The following is an 18,658-nucleotide window of genomic DNA, read 5'->3' as shown; positions in this document are numbered from 1 at the left end:
GGAAGTCTGTGCTTACAGGAAATGCAGGGCAGAGAGAACACTTGAAACATCACCATGAAAACCGAGCCAACGATGGATGGAAGAAAAGGTTTAATATTGAAGAAATGTCTACCTCAAGAGTCTAGAAAAAAATTTTTCCCCAAGTAAAGGGAAAGAAATAATAAAGATAGCAGGAATCAGTAAAATAGAAGACACTCAAAAAATAGAGAAAATGAGGGTCTGTGTCTGGGTTCTCTGTTCTGTTCCATTGATCTATGTGTCTGTTTTTGTGCCAGTACCATACTGCCTTGATGGTCACAGCTTTGTAATATATGCAGTGATCCGAAGGGCCACCTACACCCCAGCGTTCATACCAACGTCCACAATAGCCAAACTGGGATGTCCACAGAGAGGTGAATGGATAAAGAAGATGTGATATATACTCACAACAGAATATTACTCAGCCATCAGAAAGGATGAATATTTACCATTTGTGTCGACGTGAGTGGAACTGGAGGGGATGAGGCTGAGTGAACCAAGTCTGAGAAAGACTTATCACGCGGTTTCACTCATATGTGATACAGAAACAGCTCAGCTCAGAGGGTCATAGGGGAAGGGAGGGAAAACTAATGGGATGTTATCAGGAAGGGAAAAAAAAAACAATGGAAACTCTTAACTATAGGAAACCAACTGAGGGTTGAGGAAGGAGAGAGGTGGGGGGATAGGGTTGCTGGGTGAGGAGCATTAAAGAGGGCACGTGGCGTGATGAGCACTGGGTGTTAGAAGCAACTGATGAATTATTTAACACTGTATCTGAAACTAATGGTGTACTCTATGTTGGCTAATTGAACGTAAAATTAAAACACACACACAATGACTCTTAATCTCACAAAACAAACTGGGGGTTGCTGCGGGGAGGTGGGATTGGGAGAGGGGGAGCGGGCTATGGACATTGGGGAGGGGAGGCGAACCATAAGAGACTATGGACTCTGAAAAACAACCTGAGGGTTTTGAAGGGTCAGGGGTGGGAGGTTGGGGGAACAGGTGGTGGGTAATGGGGAGGGCACGTTTTGCATGGAGCACTGGGTGTTGTGCAAAAAGAATGAATACTGTTACGCTGAAAAAATAAATAAAATGAGAAAAAAAAAACAAAAACACACACACCGACCTTTATGGCAGAAATTGGAAACCAAAACTCCTACTGGGCATTTGATGCTATGAGGGAATTACCGTGAAATGTGAAATTATTTTAGTTGTTCTAGGATTGCGGTTACAGAGTTTTGTTTTTGTTTTATTTTGTTTTGTTTTTGAAGACCCCTTATTACCCAGAGATGCATCCGGAAATATTTACAGATGAAATGACATGTTGCCTGGAGGGCGTGGGGGGAGGGGAATACGAGGAAAACAAGAGTGGCAGCGAGCTGACCCTTGTTGAGGTGGAGGGCCAGGCAGCAGGGAGCACAGTAAGTCATCTCTCTCCTCGTTGTCTCCAGCTGAAATGCCCCATCCCCAGGGCCACCAGCTCCCTGGCCCAGCAGTCACAGCCCTGAGGCTCTGCTGACCCTCTCGGCCTCACCCCCCAACACCGCCTCCCACCTCGGGCTCCCAGAAAATCTACACCCGTGGTGCTTCAGGCCACCTCGGCTCTGCATGTGTGGCTCCCTCTCCGGTACCTTCCTTGTCCCTCGGGGGCGAGCTGAGCAGCAGTATGCAGGGCTCTCCGGGCCTGGTGCTCCCAGGGCAGCCCTTCCCCAGGCTCTTTCCCTTTCCAGAAGGGAGCTTCTGGAGGGCGGGGCTGAGCCCCACTCACCCCCAGATCCCCCCCACACCCTGTACAGAGAGGTCAGCTCCCCAGCTGGACAAGGCTTTGTGGAAGAAAAATCTCCAAGTGCCAGCCGCAGCAGGGCCATCCAACCGGTCACCTTGCAGCCGCTACTGGACCCCCGCCCAACCACACTGCATGGCCGGGACTTCGCTTCGACTGGCCGCCACTCTGAGCCTCAGCGCCGGCCTCTGCCTCCCCTACCCCAGGGCTGCTAGGAGACCCAGGACTGACAGTAGCTTTGGGGGTGTCACCTTAACTGTGGAGGGCTGTGCACCTGTGAGGAGGGCTCATCCCGCTGGGGAACACAGGACAAGTGTGTGCGCCCACACAACATCCGGCAAACCTTGGGACTGGCAGGGAGCTCAGGTGACCCAGCTCAGGTGACCCGGGCAGCCTCCCTGCGGAGGGGAACCTCAGCAACAGCTCCCCCACGCAGATGGGAAAAGAGAGGCCTGAGGGCGCAACGCTCGTACTTAGGCTGAGCTGGTAGCAAGGCAAAGACTGTGGGGGATTTGGAAAGCCCCTGGCACCCACTACAGAATCAGCCCAGAAAGCTCAGGCGAGGCAGGCACGTGGGGCCCTGGGGCCTGGAGCACTCCTGGCTCAAATCCCCCTCGGACTCTTGAGCCAGTGGGACACGCCTGCATTGAGTGTGCGAGTGCATGAATGCCAGTGCACGTGGTGTACACAGCACGCGCGTGTGTGTGTGCACACGGGCATCCTGTGTCTGTGAGTGCCAGCGTGCATGCAAGCATGGCACAGGGAAGGCACCGTCACAGATCTCTGCCTGGGAGCCCAGAGCGCCAGCTGGGGGCATTTCCGCCCAAGGCCGGTAGGGCTGAGGTCTGAAGGGCTGCAGGGGGCGGGTGGTGCCTGTGTTACCCAAGTCAGGTGGGTAAAATAGAGGGTCCCTGTTTTCAAGCACCTGAAGCTCCTCAGTTCTCAGCTTCTGATTCCAAGAGTCTCAAATTCCCGGGTTTCAGAGGCCATGACGGGAAGAGGTCAGGAAGCTTGGGTCCCCTAACCCTACTCCCCACACTCTCGGGAGAGCAGAGCCCCGTCGCTCCCCACGCAGAGTGAGGACGTGATGCACCTGCAGGAATCTGGGGTTTCCCGTCCACAGGGCCCAGCCGTATGCTCAGAGACCCGGGCAGGACTCCAGGGTCGGGGCAGGCCCCGTCCTGCTGGGCTGCCCAGCTACACCATGCAGGCTAAAGATCCCCTCTGCCGGGCCATCCTGAGCCTGGTGATGATGGCACAGGAGAATCCATGCCCTTTCGTCCACTCCAACCAGGACCAGGCCTGGCCCCCTGTCGTCCCTCTACCCCATACCACCTGCTCCCAGAAGCACTGGGCCGCTGGGCTACCTCAGGAAACCCACCTCACCTTCTGAACCCTGCGCTGCTGCTCTGTAAATAGGTTCTCCTGACAATCCTCTCAGAATAACTGAAAAGATCGTGTGTCTCCAGTGACTGGGAGAGTCATGAAGAGCAAATGGAGAGACGGTGCTGTGTGGCCAGCTCCTGAGGCCCTGAGAGTTTCACTAACATGAACCCATTCAGGCTTCACAAGGGCCGTACGAGGAGGCACCATCGTTAGTCCCTGCCAACAGGGTCACACAGGTGGTCAGTGGCAGGGCCCTCAGCACAACACGCGCTGCCTCAGTGGGAGGAAGAAGCTCAGGAGATGGCAGGTCTCTTCTCTCTATGGTTTCCTATGGGTTCCATGGAAAATGGGTCCTTGTTTCCCACTCCTGGCATCCTCCCAGCCCAGTCGCAGCTGTCGAGCCAGGGAGGGGAGCAGGGGTGGAAGGGCTGGGTTCTGTTGCCCCCACCCCTTGCACAGGGATCTTCAGGAGTGGACGGAGGCCAGGGCTGGAAGGGCAGGGCTCGGGGAAGGGAAACAAGATGGCCACATTTGCTCTGGGGAGGGCTCCGAGGCGGAGGACCGGGAAGTGAGACCTGGTTGTATGGAGCCTTTTGAAGCAAGGGTCATTCCTAGGCAAAACCTCAAGTGTGGCCCCTGAAGCAAGACGTGACCTCCGTCACTGGGAAGAAGCAGGCCTCCCCTGCCCACCTGAGGGGGCTGCAGACCCAGAGCCTGGTCCAAACACGGCCGCCTCCTTTGGCCCCTCCACGCCTTCTGTGACTTCAGGCAGATGGCTTCATCCTCCAGGCCTCTCTGTCTCTGTCCTAAAACTGAGTGAGTTCCAGAGAGATGACAAGGGAAAGAACTCTAGAGAAGGGCCAAGTGGGCACCAAGGGGATGTGGTGACATCATTCTTGTCTGGTCAGCGGGGCAGGGGTTGCCTGAGGACATGCACTGAATGGGCGATGTAGGCCTAGCCTCACCCCACCCCTGCCACTCCCCATCCGGTCTGCCCCCTGGCCAGCCAGCCCACGAGGGAGGGGCCCTGGAGACTGTGTGTGGCTTGGTGCATCCCCAACCGGCCCCTTTGGGCCCCACCTGCCAGAAGGCACCTCTCAGTGGCCTCTCAGTGGCCTCAGCATGTCCCCACGCTTCAGACAGAGGCCGTACTGGGGGCTCCTGGGGAAAAACCTACCAGGAGTGTTGGTACCCCACTGAGTTATCAGGAGACCTGGTTCTAATTCTATCCTGATGTCTGACCATGGGCCATTCCCTTGATTGCTCCAGGCCTCATCTCTGACAGCAGCGGGGGGAGGGGGTGGGAACGCAGGTAAAGGCCAAGGAGGGGATGGTCCGGGCTCTGCGGGGACTGGAGAGGGGAGAGGGCTGTCAGAGCTCCTGAAGAGGGGGCAGGGGTGGCTCACGGTGAGACACTGCACACCACGAGGTGAGGGCACAGAGGCTTTATTGGGGACACACAGTACAAGGAGTGGATGTGGGGGCTCAGAGTGAGGGTACAGGCAGTCTGCACCAAGAGGGTCCCCCAAGCTGCAAGGGGAGGTCAAGCAGAGAGGCGAAGGGCAGGGCCATCTCTGGGGGTCCCGATGGCGCTACTGGCCACCAGACTGGGACTTCAAGCCCCACCGGAACAGGCCCCCGAGTGGAGAGTCAGAAAGGACCACAGCCAATCCCCACCTAAAGAATGCCCATTCCCAAACCCCGCTCCTGTTTGCACGCCTCAAATGGGGCTCACCCTCCCAGCAGCCCCAGCCACTGTGGATGGCTCTCGCCCTCTCTCAGTGCGTCTGTTCGCTGGGCCCTGTGGCCCTCGCTGGGTCTGCTTCATGAGGAAAGTGTCATAGGCTTCTTCCTGACCAAAAAAAACCCAAACAAACAAAAAAACCAAAACCACCCAGAGCTGGCTTAGAGACAGACAGGGTGTTGGGGTACTTCCTGAGGTGCCCCTTGGGCCTGAGCCTTTCCTGCCCAGGGAGCAGGGGAAAACCTCACATCCCAGCAGGGATACAGAGGCCCCAAAGAATCTACTGACTCCAGCTCCAGGGCTCTGGACCCCTCTCTCCTGCTTCCCCCTGGCAGAGGGAAATCCCTTCACTATGCTGTTCCCTGCTTCACTGTATGAACCTCAGAGGCTCTCAGCTCAGGAGGCTCCCTCCCCAAGGTCATCCTGACCAAGCCCCTACTAAGGGCCACCCATGAACCAGCTGGGCAATACACAGTAGATCATCTAAAACTCTAAGACTTGCTTGCAGGTACAGGCTCTAGAACATAGCCATGAACACAGCACGCTCTCTCAGTATATAAGCACATGTATGGATAGATACATCTCTACGTAACTTTTTCACGTCCCCTCCCTGTCCCTTACCCCCCCCCCCGAAGTCATCCCCAGTAGGGCAGGAGCTGGTAAGCACAGCCTCGAACCTGCCAGCTGCTCCCCACTGCCCCAGATCAGCCCCCACCCCCATGCTGCCTGAAGTCCTGGGGCCCCTGAAGCATCCCGGGACCGTGCCAGGTCTGGGCCAGGAGCGGTGCCTTCCTGGGTCCTCAGGCTCACTGTTCACCTCTGGGATTCAGCGAAGGGCACTGTGGCCAGGAGAGCAATGTTCCCCCAGGGAGGCCACTCTGTCATCTGTCTCTCTGTCTCCTGAGGAAGCCCGAAGGCTGGCACTTTGGATCTCTTTCTCTGTGTCTGTCTCTGTCAGTGTCTCTGGGTCTCTCTCCGGACAACGAAGCAGAGGGAAGGCACATGCCCTGGGCCCCACCAGGCCTCCATGGTCTATAGCAGAAGCAGCAGCAGCCAGGTCAGCTTCTAGACTATAGGACCTCTGCATCCTCCTCGCAGGAGCAGGAGTGCCAGCACCGGGAAAGGAGAGGAGGAAGCACACAGGCTCAGAGGGTCCTGGGCACGCTGAGCGCAGGCCAGCAGCTAGAAGAATGTCCTCCAACACACGCCTCGGGGAAAGGAGCAGGGGAGGGAGGCGGCGGGCAGGCATGGGGAGGGCAAGGCGGCCAGCAGCAGCCGTCAGAGCTGGTTAAAGACTACAGAGGCCTTGAGGTCAGCGGGCTCCAGGCCCTCGCCAAAGGTGATGAGGAAGTACATGACCTTGCGGATCTTGGCCAGATCCGACAGGCGCTCCCCAAACTCCAGGGCGTCGGCCTCATTCCAATCCATGGCCTCCGAGTCCTCCTTGCGCCAGAAGATGGCAGCGGGGTCCAGCAGCTGGCGCGTCATGAGGTTGGTGAGGTCGGGCGTCCAGTTCTGGGAGGTGCCCGTGATGGTGACCTTGCCCGGCTTGTCCAGCACCACGTCCCAGCGCTCGAACTGCAGCTTCTGCTGCTGGACGAAGTCCAGGCGGTAGACAGCCTCAGCCGGCCGCAGCAGCTTCTCGCCGTCCTGGCGCTTCTCCCCGCGCTGCTTCAGGCTCTCCACGCGCAGCTGCATCTGCTTGGTCAGGTCCTGGTCCAGGACCAGGGGCATGCTGAGCTGCGGCTGCTTCGGCCCGTCCTCTGCCATGCCGGGTGCTGCTGCTGCAATGCTGCCTAGGAGCCCAGTGTGCGTGTGTGCAGGGGACTCACTGCCAGGGCCAGAGGCCCCCAAGGACGCCCCGCCTACCCTTTGGCCCTCCCCCAGCCCCTCCCCTCCTTGCCCCTAGGCCCAGCCTGGCTTGCCCTGCCCAGTGCTCAAAATGGGGGTGGGAGGCCCCCCACGCCTTCTCTCTCCTCCTCCAAGAGGCAGGAACTGAGGCATAGCCAGCGGGCAGAAGGGCGACAGGTTCCTCGGGGACCAGGCTGCTGATGTCAATTGCTGTGGTAACAGCCCTGACAACCTGACTCCCACAGAAGGGCTTGTTTGTGAAGAGGCCAGGGTGCCTGGGGCAGTAAGAAGGGGAGGGAGCTGGGGAGCAGGGGTGCACTGGAGACGCTGCAAGACCCCCTGGCAGGAGGGGAGGGGGGACAAGGAACGGAGGGGGCCTGCTGATGGGAGAGGTGCCCTCACCCCAGAACTTGAAGCCACCTTGCCCTCAGCTCAGCCTCACCCTCACCCCTCCACACTCTACCACCAAGGCCTTCCTTCCACCTCCCAGGGGCCCTGGGAGCCCTCCAGTCCAGCCCCAGTGCCAGGACCAGCCTGGCCATCCATCTCTCACCTAATCCCGCTGGCAAACTTTAGACCTCATCAGAATCCCCTGCAGGACCTAGAACATGACTGCTGGGCTCCACCCCCACTGCTTCTGATTGAACAGGGCTGACCAGGCCTAGGAATCTGTGTTTCTGCCAACCTCCCAGGGGATGCTGACGCTGCTGGTCCAGGGACTGGGAGAATCACTGACCTGCAGGATTCCTGTCCACTGGCCCTGCCTCCTCCCCACTGAATCCCAGCACGTATTCCATCCACATCAAGCCTCAGTTTCCCCCAGGAGACCTGAGGCTGAGGAAGAATCTGACAGACATCTGTTCTACAGTGGCTGAGGTGGAAGCAGGGGCTCAGCTAGTATATTCTAGTGAATGGAAGAACTGGAATATGTGAGGGAGGGGGAGAGGGGAAAGGGGAAGCTGCCATGTCACGACACACAGAAAAGAGGACAGAGGCACAGGCCAAAGTGTAACAACTGAAAATGATCTGGAGGGTCTAGTGGACCACAAGCATAGTAACTGCCAGATGGAGGTCAAATCAGTCAGTGGGATCTTGGCCACCTGATCAGCAGGAGGTCACCCAGCAGCTGGTCCTGCTGTAAACATCTCAACTGAGGTCAGTTCTGGAGGCCGCTGGGGGCAGTCCCCCAAGGGCATTCGAGAGGATGTGAGACCTCAAGCTGCCTGACCCTCCCAGAATCTTTCACTCTGTAGCTTCAGGGGCAGAAGAGAGGGAAACAACACGGCTGAGGAATTCCTGTGGAGTTAAGCCGGCACCTAGAACAGGGCTTGCCACATAGGAGGCCCTCAGAAGACGCTTATTGAATGACTGCATGAATGAATGGCACTGAGAAGAGAACTAACATGATAGGGCCCAAGGCCAATGCCCGCCAGAGGCGAAGACGTGCATATGGGGAGAGTACACAGACACTGACCGAAGCCAAAATGAGGTTTAGGGGCAGGTGTGTATCAAAGTGCAGGATGACGGACACGCCTGGAAGGTGAGGCCAGGGAGACTGGGCCTTCAGCAGAACACCTGCGGGAAGGGCAGATGTGGGCGTGGGCTGTGGCTACCATGGAGACAGGAAGCCGAGGCTGCTGACGGTAAAGGCTGATGGAGCCGCAAACAGGACCTGAGGCCGGGATGATGAGGGCAGGGTGTCAGCCACATGGGTGTGGTAATCCCTGGGACACAGCAGCATTGGGCAGAAAAGGCTGGGAGACTGGAGGCGCCAAGCCCCTGGTGCCTGGGTAGAAGCTGGTCCACAAATGGCAACAAGGTGGGCAGGACCGGGGGACATGGAGAGCCAAGGGCGTTAGTCTATAGGGGCTGCCAAGTGCAGGGTGTGTTCTGGAAGCCGCACCAAGGGGAGTGAGAATGCCCACCTCATCTCTGGACCTGCAGGACGCCGGGGAGACCCAGGGGTTATATGACCCTGGGGAGAGCCTGGGCTCAGCCTGGGCCGGCTGCCGACCTGCAGGAGGAGGCTGAGGGTGGAAGGTGTCTGGGGCTTGGGCCTCAGAAAGGCGGAACTGGAGAGGCCAGAGTGGGAAGGGAGGAGAGGAAGCAGGAAGAAGGCTGCAGGTGGGGCCAGGGCCAGGGCCACCCACGGCTCTCTGCTTGGCCACTGGATACCTTGGGAAGACCCACTAGAGCCTGGAGTAGGAATGAACAGAGGAGGAGAGCAGGTTCCAAACTTGCCTATGTGACTGCAAAACTGTGTACCAAAAAGCAATGCAAATGCCTCTTGAACCCCAACTGGAGAAACATTCTAGAGGGAAAAAGAGTAAACCCCAACACCGGTTGTTTCTGGCTAAAGCACGCCTTCAGCGATGCAGTACCTGTGTAGATCTTCTATCCCAGTGTTGGGAATGGCGTGGGTACATCTGGTGCCCCGTTACCTGGGCTGAATGACCTGCTCTGTAGCTCACGGGCATGAGCTGTGCAGATAACGGGGGGACATGTCGACCACCCCTCAATCCTCCCTCTCAGACAGCCAGGCACTCACTTCTTCTTTTTTCTTTTTTTTTTTTTAAAGATTTTTTTATTTATTTATTTGACAGATAGAGATCACAAGTAGGGAGAGAGGCAGGCAGAGAGAGAGAGAGAGGAGGAAGCAGGCTCCCTGCCAAGCAGAGAGCCCGATGCGGGACTCGATCCCAGGACCCTGAGATCATGACCTGAGCTGAAGGCAGCAGCTTAAACCACTGAGCCACCCAGGCGCCCCCAGGCACTCACTTCTGCTCGGCTTTCCTCCTCTGGCCAAGGGTGCCTGAGGCTCAAGGCTCAGAGCAGGGACCAGTCCTGCCCCCACGCCTGGGCCTACACCAGGCTCTGGGGGAGGTGAACACCCAGAATGAACCAGGCCTGAGGGCAAATGCTCCAGCCCACTGTCCCATCCTGATTCTTGGCCCACAAAACCCAGTCCCCTGAAGTCCACTGTCCCGCCCTCAAAGAATGGACAGATCATAATGCCTCTACCAGGGATCCCACAAGAGGGAGAGGCCCACCGCCAAGAAGTGTCTACTAGAACAGAGGGACAGGTGGGAACCCACGGGTGGGTGGGAGGGAGGTGGATTGAACATGGGTATATTGCCACTAAATGCCACAGGCTTGCCCTCCCCCACCACAGGCTCCATTTATCCTCCTACAACTCTGGGGACTAGAAAGGTCAGGTTTACACCAAGAGAAGGAGAAGGAATCAGACTTGCCCAGTGTCACACAAGGGCATCCAACCAAGCATCCAACCCAGGTCTGGCTGGTTTCAAATCCTGTGCCCATCAGCCCCACATTGCATCAAGAACTAGAGGTAAAGGGGTGGCTTCCTGGAGGAGGGGGTACTGCATACTGCGGGCACGGTGCACCAGTGTCCCGAGGTTCAGCATCCCCAGAGTGAGGTGGGTGGGGGGAGCGGTGATGGCTGGGCACCCCTGCTCCATGGAGAAAACAGGGTGGGTGGGGCAGGGGAGGCCCTGCAGGGCAACGGGCCCAAAAGTGAAGGGTGACAACAAACAGGGCCCAGTCAGCAGGGACAGGAGGGGAGGTAAGGCACAGTAATAAGCTCCCCAGGGCCCCCCACCTCCTTCTAGGACCCAGGAGCTGTCACCACAGCAGCACCAGGAGGTGGAGTACAATTAGCTGAGAACACCTTGTTCTCTCCAGCCTCCTAGGGACCGGAGCTCCTGGAGATCTGCCTCCCAGTCCTTGAAGCCTCCAGACCAGCCAGACCTGGTGCCCTGACCCCCTGCAGGCAGAAGCTCCCGCCCAGCGACAAATAAACACAGACCGGCCACAGCTTCAATGACAGTCCTCCTGCCTGAGGGTCGTGGCTCCCTTCCTCCACTCACTGCCGCAGGCCAGGCCCAGGACAAGACACACAGGAGGTGGAGGCTCCTCTCTACGAATGACCAGAGAGCCTGTTTCCCAGGAGGGGACACGGTGGGCCAGGCTCTGGCCCCATGGAAGGCCCCAGGAGGCATAGGGTAAGAGGGCCGGCCGTGGTGCTGCTGGTGGCTAGCAGCTCCATCCAACAATGTGGGGAGGGACTCTGTTCTCATAACTCTCTTGAGCCTTCTCTGGGCCAGGATCCTGCTGCGCTCAGTGGGAAGATACAGCTGGCCCGCTTTGCCCATGGGGCGCTCACCTCAAGAAGGGAGACCACAGGTAACAGGGGATTACAGGACAGGGTGGGAAGTCCAGGGCCAGCCCTACAGGATTCCTAAGTGCCACGTCAGCCCCAGACATAGCTGCGGATGGGGGCTCAGACGCAGGGAGACCTTGTTCCGGGCTCAGAGAAGGGGCCTGGAGCCTGGAGACAGGGGTGGCGAGGACAGCCCTACATCCAGAAAACAGCAGTGGGCCCCAGCCCTCTCTGGTCTTTGAGGCTCATAAGTGACATGATCCCACATGTGGCTCTCTGAAGCCCTCCAGCCTGGATATCTACAATCACCCCCGTCTACAGGCTGCAGCAGCGACCTTTGCTGAGGGCTCTCCAGCACCTGGGTCCCCCCAGGACCATCAGGAGCCAGACCCCAGGGATACGCACCCTGGGGTGGCTTTGAAAGGTCATACCCCTGTTCAGAAGGCATGACAGTAGGGCACCTAACACAGTCCCAGCCCCAGCTAAGGCACAGCTCCCTCTGACAGTTGGCGTATGCTCCCTGCTTGCCTGGGAATACCCATCATGTTCGATGAATGTTAATTACCAAAACACGGGTAACGCAGCCCCCACTCGCTGAGCACCCCACTGCATAGGCCATTTGAGAACAGTTTCCCGTTTTGCCCTAACAAACTCCAAGAGGGAGCTACCCTCATATCCTGGTTTTTCGTATGAGTAAACAGAACTAATTATAAAGCTACCAAATGGTGAGGCAAGGGCTTCAACCTAAGCCATCAGGCTGAGATGCCCAGAGCTTGTAAGGCCTGCTGCTGGCTCCTTATAGGAAGGGCAGGAAAGGCAGGGAGGAGCAGGGGGCAATGACTGGTATCTGCTAGCACAGGAACCCGCATGCAGTCCTGGTGGATTACCCTATACAGACCAGCAGTCCCCGGAAGGGAGCTCTCCCTGTGGGATTAAAGGGCTGCACTTCCGAGTGTCGCCACAAGAGGGCGAAGTGTCAAGACCAGAGCCAGTTCTTTCCATCAGGAGCCCTTGGCGCTGGTCCAGAACATCCGCACTTGGAACCAGGAATCATGAAACAAAAGAAGCTGGACCACTCCCGCTGAACAGGGGAGAAAACTGAGGCCAAGATAAGGACGAGGACTGACTGGCTAAGTCTGTACAGCAGGTTCTGGCGGGGGCCTCCTGAGCCCCAGCTAGTGGCGGTTCCACACTGCACCCGATTCAGGCAGCTTCCACATTTCACAGGCGGCTGTTCTGCCAGGGGGCTCCAGGGACACTGTGGGCCCCCAACATTCAGGTGGGGACACATCAGGATGCCCGTGGGAGGCACACAGATTCCCAGCACCCGTCCCTGGAGAGCCTAATCTGGCAGGTGAGGGGAAAGTGATTCTGCTGCTCAGCCAGAGCTGGGAGGCCTAGTGTGACCCCACCCCACGGCGGCACAGGCGTTCATAATGTCACACCTGCCAGCTCAGGCTGCACCTCCCCGGGCCGGCAGTGAGGGCCCCACCCCAGGCCTCACCTTCTGCCACAGCGACTCCCGGGAGGCGAGCGACGAGCAGGCCGCCACAAACCAGCAGTTGCCCACTTGGCCCTGGTGCAGGTCGTGGGAGCTGATGCCGTCCACAAAGAGGCGGGGATCCTCACAGATGTCCTGCGGAGAAGACAAGAGTGGACCTCACTACCAGCGTGGAAACTTGCCCGCCTCCCCTTGCAGACGGGGCCCCAGTGTGGCCGGTTTCTCCAAATCCAGCTCCCCCCGGTGCTGCCCAGAAGGCCCTTCTCCCTTCCCCTGGATGAAGAAGTCTGCCCTTCAGGGCCAGAGGTTCAAGGGTGAACAGATGCTGTGGAAGGGCTTGGGAGACTGGCCCCAGGGCACCCCCTTCCGCCTGTCCTCCGTGCTCTTCCCCAGCCAGCAAAGGGTCAGTTCCCATCCTCCCCCAGCAGCAGCAGCCCGGCAGTGCCCACCCCAGCCCACCCTCAGGGGCCCCCATTCACACAGAGGGTGGGGGCCCCAGGCAGAAACAAACAGCAAACTCACAGGGAATCAATGAGTGGCAAGGGCAGGGGAGAAGCAGGGAGCTTACCACGCCAGGCTCCGGGCCAGCACACCCTCAGGCTGTCTCATTGGACCCTCAACCCCACGGAGAAGTGTGGGGTTGTTACTCCAGTTTATGGCCAAGGAATGAAGGTTCAGAGAAGGGCAGTGACTTGTGAAGGGCACACAGCAAGCAATGCCGAGCAGAGCTCCTGGAGGGTCTTTTGTGTGGCCAGTGTGGGTCCAATGGGCCAGGCAGAGACAGGGCTGGGCAGGAAGGCAGTGCCCTTCCCCTTTCCCAGTCCAGGTCTCTGCTTGGGGCATGCAGGTGCCCACCTGTGTCCCGAAGCATCTTTACTCCACAGAGCTGAGAGAGAGGGAGGGAGTGCTCCCCAAGGTGGAGGTGGTAAACACTGAGGCCTTCCATGTACCAGGCATCCTGCTGGGCGCCATGACCCATCCTCACCATGATCCTGAGATGTGGGCACTATGCCCATTGTACAGATGAGCAAACCGAGGCCCAGAGAGGTTGAACAATATGCCCCACACATAGCTGGGCCTGGCTCCACCACAAAGAGCTACTGAGGTCCTACCACAGGCAGCCAGTAGAAGGCAGCAGTCAGGAAGACCCATTTACTGGCTGTGCAACCTCTCTCAGCCTCCATTACCTCACCTGTGCAAAGGAGGCATACCCCTGCAGGGCTGTGGGGACGTCACAAATCCCAGAAGCCGGGCATTCCATGGGGAAATGGGGAAAAGGGCTAGGGGTTCTCACTAAGGCGTCTGGGACTCCTGTTGCCACCTCTGCCTGGGAAAACCAGTGTTTTGGGGGGCCAGATTGAAGGCCCTAACCCCCCTGAGGGCATGAACAGCTCCAGATGGGACTTCAGTGTGACCCAGAGCCAAGCCATAAGGTGACCTCCCCATAATACAGACTGCGGCATGCCGCGGGTTGGAGTGATTCTGCCCCAGGTCATGGGAACCCAGTGAGGCTGGAAACTTGCAGAGTGACTGTGCTATCAGGAAGCAGGGCAGGAAAAAGCCGGCCTCGCTCCCCACCGCCCTTCTTATCTTCTCTCCAGGCCCTGGCCCACAACAGACCAGCGCCCGGAGCCAGGGAGAGCCTTGACTTAGCACCCGCCTCCCTGGAGGTGGGGGCAGGGTGGGAGCTGGGGGTGCTGTTTCGTACCCGGAGGACCCCAGCCACATGCCCACCATGGGAGGTGACCTCCTCGTACCCCTCCCCTTCGTATCCTCCCGGCCAAGGCGCTGGAGAGACATGACTGGCCGGTGGTCCACACAGAGGAGGATGCCAAGGCCCAGGAGCCAGTGACAGTCAAGGTCACATGGCAGTAAGTGGACCAATGGGACACAACGCAGGTGGGCTGGGCTCCCTGACTAGGTCTCCTCCCTGCTGAGGAGGGACCTCCGGCGGACCCCTGGAGCAGGGCCAACCATCCCAGCCTGGCCCTGGCACCCAGAAAGGGGCTCTGGCTCCAGACGAGAGACTGAGCATAGGAGTCAGGAGTCTTGGCTCCCAGGCTCAGTGCTGCCCTGAGCCTCCACGGTGATGCGGGGTGCCTCCAGCCGGGCAGGGAGCCGAGAGGGAGTAGGGGTCTGGGGCGTCTTCTATCACCCGCAGGCACAAGACTTGCCAGCATGAGCTGAGGTCGGTGGTACCTGGGCCCGCCCCAGAGCCAAGCAGCCACCCGGGGATACCCCGCATGGACAATCGCACGAACAGCTCCCAAAGAGCGGGCGCCGGCTCTGTACCCAGCACTGTGCCACACCACCCCGGGAGGCAGGTACCACTGGCCTCCCTGCTTCACAGATGAGGAAACCAAGGCACAGGGAAGTGAAGTCATTTGCCCAGCACCACCGAGGAAGAGGAGAAGTGAGATTCAAATTCAGGCAGTCAGCACCACGGCCTCCGGGGGGCTAGGACTTAGGACACAAAGCCACCCTGTCTCCCCAACAAGCCCGCACCTGTCCTCAGCCCAGCTTGGGGCTTCCCACTATACAGCAATGAGACCAAGGAGTCAGATCAGCCCAGACCCTCCCCTCCCCCGAGGGCCAGGATCTCAACACCTGTGCTTATCCTGGGCTTTTGTGTAGGCACAACTGCACAGAGCTAGTCAGGAAAGTTCCCAGCCTGAGGGCCCATCCCTGGAGGAGGAAGAGCTTGACTACGACCCTCCATGTGAGCCAACAGCCATGACAGAAGGAAGCCAGGGAGAGATCAGAGGAGGCTGCCTGGAGGCAGTGACACCAACAGAGCAGGCAAGGAGAGGGACGGTGGGTAGGGAGGTCTCCAGAAAGAAATGGAGACCTCAAATTCCCCCCAAGATGGGATCCAGCCACCTCCAGAGAGGTGGATGTCAGCCACCTCTGACACCATGCTCCCTGTGCTCCCTTCTATCACTGTCCACACTCGGGGTCACCCCCACCCCCACCAGCCTGAGAGCTCCAGGACAGGGCCCAGGCCCAGCTCCGCCCACGATACCAGCGTCAAGAGCAGGGCCTAGCGGGTTCTGCTGGGGCTGCAGAAAGGCTCCCCCGGAGCAAGGGAGGGCAGAGTGGCACGCAGAATTGGGCCCAACAGGCATCTTCAGGGAGCCCCGGACCAAGCCATCTCCCAGGGCTGGGAGGTGACGGTTCTAATGCTCCACGGACCTCTCTCTGGGGCAGGGCCTTCTACATCAGCAGTCACCTCTCACCTCTTGGCCCCTCAGCCTGTCAGACCAGTTCCACCGGACACGGGGCATAGCCCAGAACCATCTGCCTCCAGGGCACAACAAGAATTTCGGGTGTGCAGGCCGGGTGTACAAACAGACACGCCCGGAGACAGTGGACCCAGGCACATCCGGCCCTGGTCTCCCGCTCTCCTGCAATCTAAGATCCCAGCAGGAGCCGACCCCATGACCTGGGACAGAAAGGCCCAAGAAGAAAGCAGTCTGTCTGCCTGGGACGGGGCAAAAAGGGCAGGTTCTCGGGAGGAACGGCCATCCCACACTCCCCCTCCGCCCCCAGCAATCCGGTCCTGCAAGGCAATTCTGAGCATGTGCCCAGAAGAGAATCATTCCCGGGCAGGGCTGAGGCCCAGATGGCCAGCCCCAGCGAAACTACCTGTTCCGTGGCATAAAGGGGCCTATATTCCAGCACAGCCAAGGTGTGGGGTCTTCTCCGGGTGCTGGTGTGATGAATGTGAGCCCAGGACTTGGGGCTGGAGACCACCAGGCCACTAAGGGGAGAATTCCGGGGCGGGGGGGCTCTAAAACTGCCATCTGTTTGTAGAACCCCCACTTGTTCCCTTTTTGGTTCCACCAAAGGACCTGCAAACTTATTTCCAGACAAGAGGAGAGGCAGAGTGCTGGATGGGGCAGGGGGTACTCGTTTCCCACAGAGATGAAAAGGGATCCCCTTTTTGTAGGCCCTGGGCCTGAGAGAGGAGGAAGGCCCTACAGGTCCACATCCTCAGGCTTCCCCCTGAGTCACAGGCCTCGATGACAGTCTCCTTCTCTTATCTCCCCGGCCAGGCCTGTGCGGGAGGCCAGCAGGCCTTTACCAAACTGGAAGGAACAAAAAAAAACAATGAACCCGAGGAAGGACGAGGGTGTGGGCCCAAGGTAGGTGCCCTGGGTGGGGAATGAGGTGGACGAGGCCTGGCTCCACGCACAGAGTCCACAGGAGATGGGTCTTTCCAGGCAGGGCCAGCTCTCCCTCCCCAACCAGGGATGGCAGGGAGCAGGTGGGCGAGAGAGGGACCCGGGGCCTCTGGCTCCCATGTGTAACACCACAGATACCTCGAGTCATCTCAACCCCCAGAAACCATGATCGGCAGGAGTTAGTCTCCCCATTTAGAGATGAAGCAACTGAGGCCAAGGGAGGGGAAGTGACTTGTTCAAGGTCACACCTCCCATGCCCCTCCTGGGAGGTGGGGCCAAGTTCATCTAGCTCAAAAATGAGCCTTCACATTCCATTTTGGGAGAATGCAAAGTGAAGGCCAGCAGGCCAGCAGGGAGAGAGCCTGACTGAGATCCTCAAGAAGAGAGAGACCGTGACACTGAGCAACTTAAAGAGAAGGGCTGAAAGTGGGATGGGAGTGAAGAAGGCCTTCCCAGGGGCTATCCAGAAAGAGCCTTTCACTCTATTTATAAAGCCAGGTCACAGGCCGCAGGAAGTAAGACTCCATAGAAACACAGCTGCCTTGGGACAAAGTTCCATCTCACTGGCCAAGGACCAAGCAGCTGGGAGTTAATGGTCACCCCACTGGGCTGGCCTCACCCCATCCGCCTGGGGCAAGCCGGGCCTGACTTCCTGCTCCACCAACCAACCGTCCTGACCACCTGACCACGGGACGAGCCCCACACCACCTAGCAGGTGCTGCTTACACAACCACCATCACACCCTGGTCCACCCCGTCTCACCTCCTCATCCCACCCCCTCTCAGCTGTCCCTGGCCTTGAACTCCGCCTCCCAAAGCCAGAACCCATCCCCTACCACCTGCCCTGGGGTGCACTCAGATATCTCCCTGTCAACACCAACTACCACAAGCCCTCTGTCACCAGCCTCTACAGTCAGGGCAGGGAGGCTCTGCTCCTCCTCTGGCAGGGAAAGGAGCCCAGAGAGGGCAGGCGACTCCACCAGGATCACACAGCAGGGGGATGCTAAGCCCAGGCAGTCTGGCATTTCCTCCTCACACCGCACTGAGCCTAACCTTCCCCAGTCATGCCTCGCCAGCCTCCTTCCAGAGTCACGGATCTAAAATGTCTGCGTGCTGGCCAGAGGGCAGGATGAGGGCAGCAAAGGGGTGGAGTGAAAGGAAGGCAGAGAGCTCAAGTGTCTCCCCACCCCCCACACACACCCCTAAGACCTCACAAAGGCCCTTTGAGGCTGGCCTCCTTCCCCACCCACCAGACAAAGGACAGAGAGGAAGGCGTGGGGGTAGGGGGCCTGGGAAGCAGGAATCTTTGGGCCAGGCCAGGAGGCTCCTGGGAGTTCCAGAGAACTAAGGTGTCGGGCAGAGGGCCAGGGCATGCAGGACTCCTGGGTCACGGCCTGGCTCAGTTACCGGCTCCCTGGGCAGTCAGGGCATGCGCCCTCCCCCGCTGGCCTCCGTTCCTCTACCTCTCAAAGACCCCAGTCCAAGAAAATACACAGGCTTTTTGAGTTGGAAGGGACTTGAGATCACAGCCTAGGAGAGGAACATGAAAACTGAATCCCATTTTCCCAAAATGTCTAGGAGGTCGGAGGGAACTTCATAAAACACAAACCTGCCCCTGTCACAAAACACAAACCTGCCCCTGTCACACCCTGCTGAAAGCCTTGTGCCCCCCACCCCCGGCCCCCAACCACCCTCCTGGGCTCTGGCTGCCCCAGGACACACCAGCCCACCAACCACAGGACCCAGGCTCCCTCTTCCCTGATGTTCCCGCCATGTCCCCAAAAAGCCTGAGAGTTTCAAGTCTCCCATATTTTCCATACGGTGCCTCCCCCTTCGACCCCGAGATGCCTCCTCTAACTATGGGGCAGGGAGCACAGCACAGCTCCTTGCACCAACGTCCCTCCTGTGTCACCAACTCAGTGCCAGCAGCCGCCCCCTCACCCAGGTCCCGGGGGCACCCACGCTCACACGCAGGGATGGGGGTTAAAGTGGACAAAATTGTGTCATGA

At 58.8% G+C, this 18,658-nt stretch overlaps 2 protein-coding genes across 3 annotated transcripts in view; both read right to left on the bottom strand.

Annotated features, from left to right (window-relative positions):
* The window catches only part of CAPN5 (calpain 5), a 52,333-nt gene that overhangs the window by 17,583 nt on the left and 16,092 nt on the right, over positions 1 to 18,658 (bottom strand). For both annotated transcript variants that reach the window (XM_046015384.1, XM_046015385.1), the window contains exon 3: positions 12,470 to 12,601. In XM_046015384.1, coding sequence (XP_045871340.1) covers positions 12,470 to 12,601 — 132 coding nt within the window. The remainder of the gene's footprint in view (positions 1 to 12,469; positions 12,602 to 18,658) is intronic.
* Positions 4,534 to 8,471, bottom strand: LOC123948403 (olfactory marker protein). The gene has a single exon (XM_046015387.1). It carries the CDS (start codon positions 6,702 to 6,704, stop codon positions 6,213 to 6,215), a length of 492 nt encoding a protein of 163 aa, XP_045871343.1. The 5' UTR covers positions 6,705 to 8,471; the 3' UTR covers positions 4,534 to 6,212.

The sequence above is a fragment of the Meles meles genome, chromosome 8, assembly GCF_922984935.1.
Source record: "Meles meles chromosome 8, mMelMel3.1 paternal haplotype, whole genome shotgun sequence".
Classification (NCBI taxonomy): Eukaryota; Metazoa; Chordata; class Mammalia; order Carnivora; family Mustelidae; genus Meles; species Meles meles.
This window is presented reverse-complemented; position numbering and strand designations above follow the sequence as displayed.

What these genes read in the sequence shown, in the direction of transcription:
- LOC123948403 (XM_046015387.1), bottom strand. Translation starts at nt 6,704, where the DNA reads ATGGCAGAGGACGGGCCGAAGCAGCCGCAGCTCAGCATGCCCCTGGTC.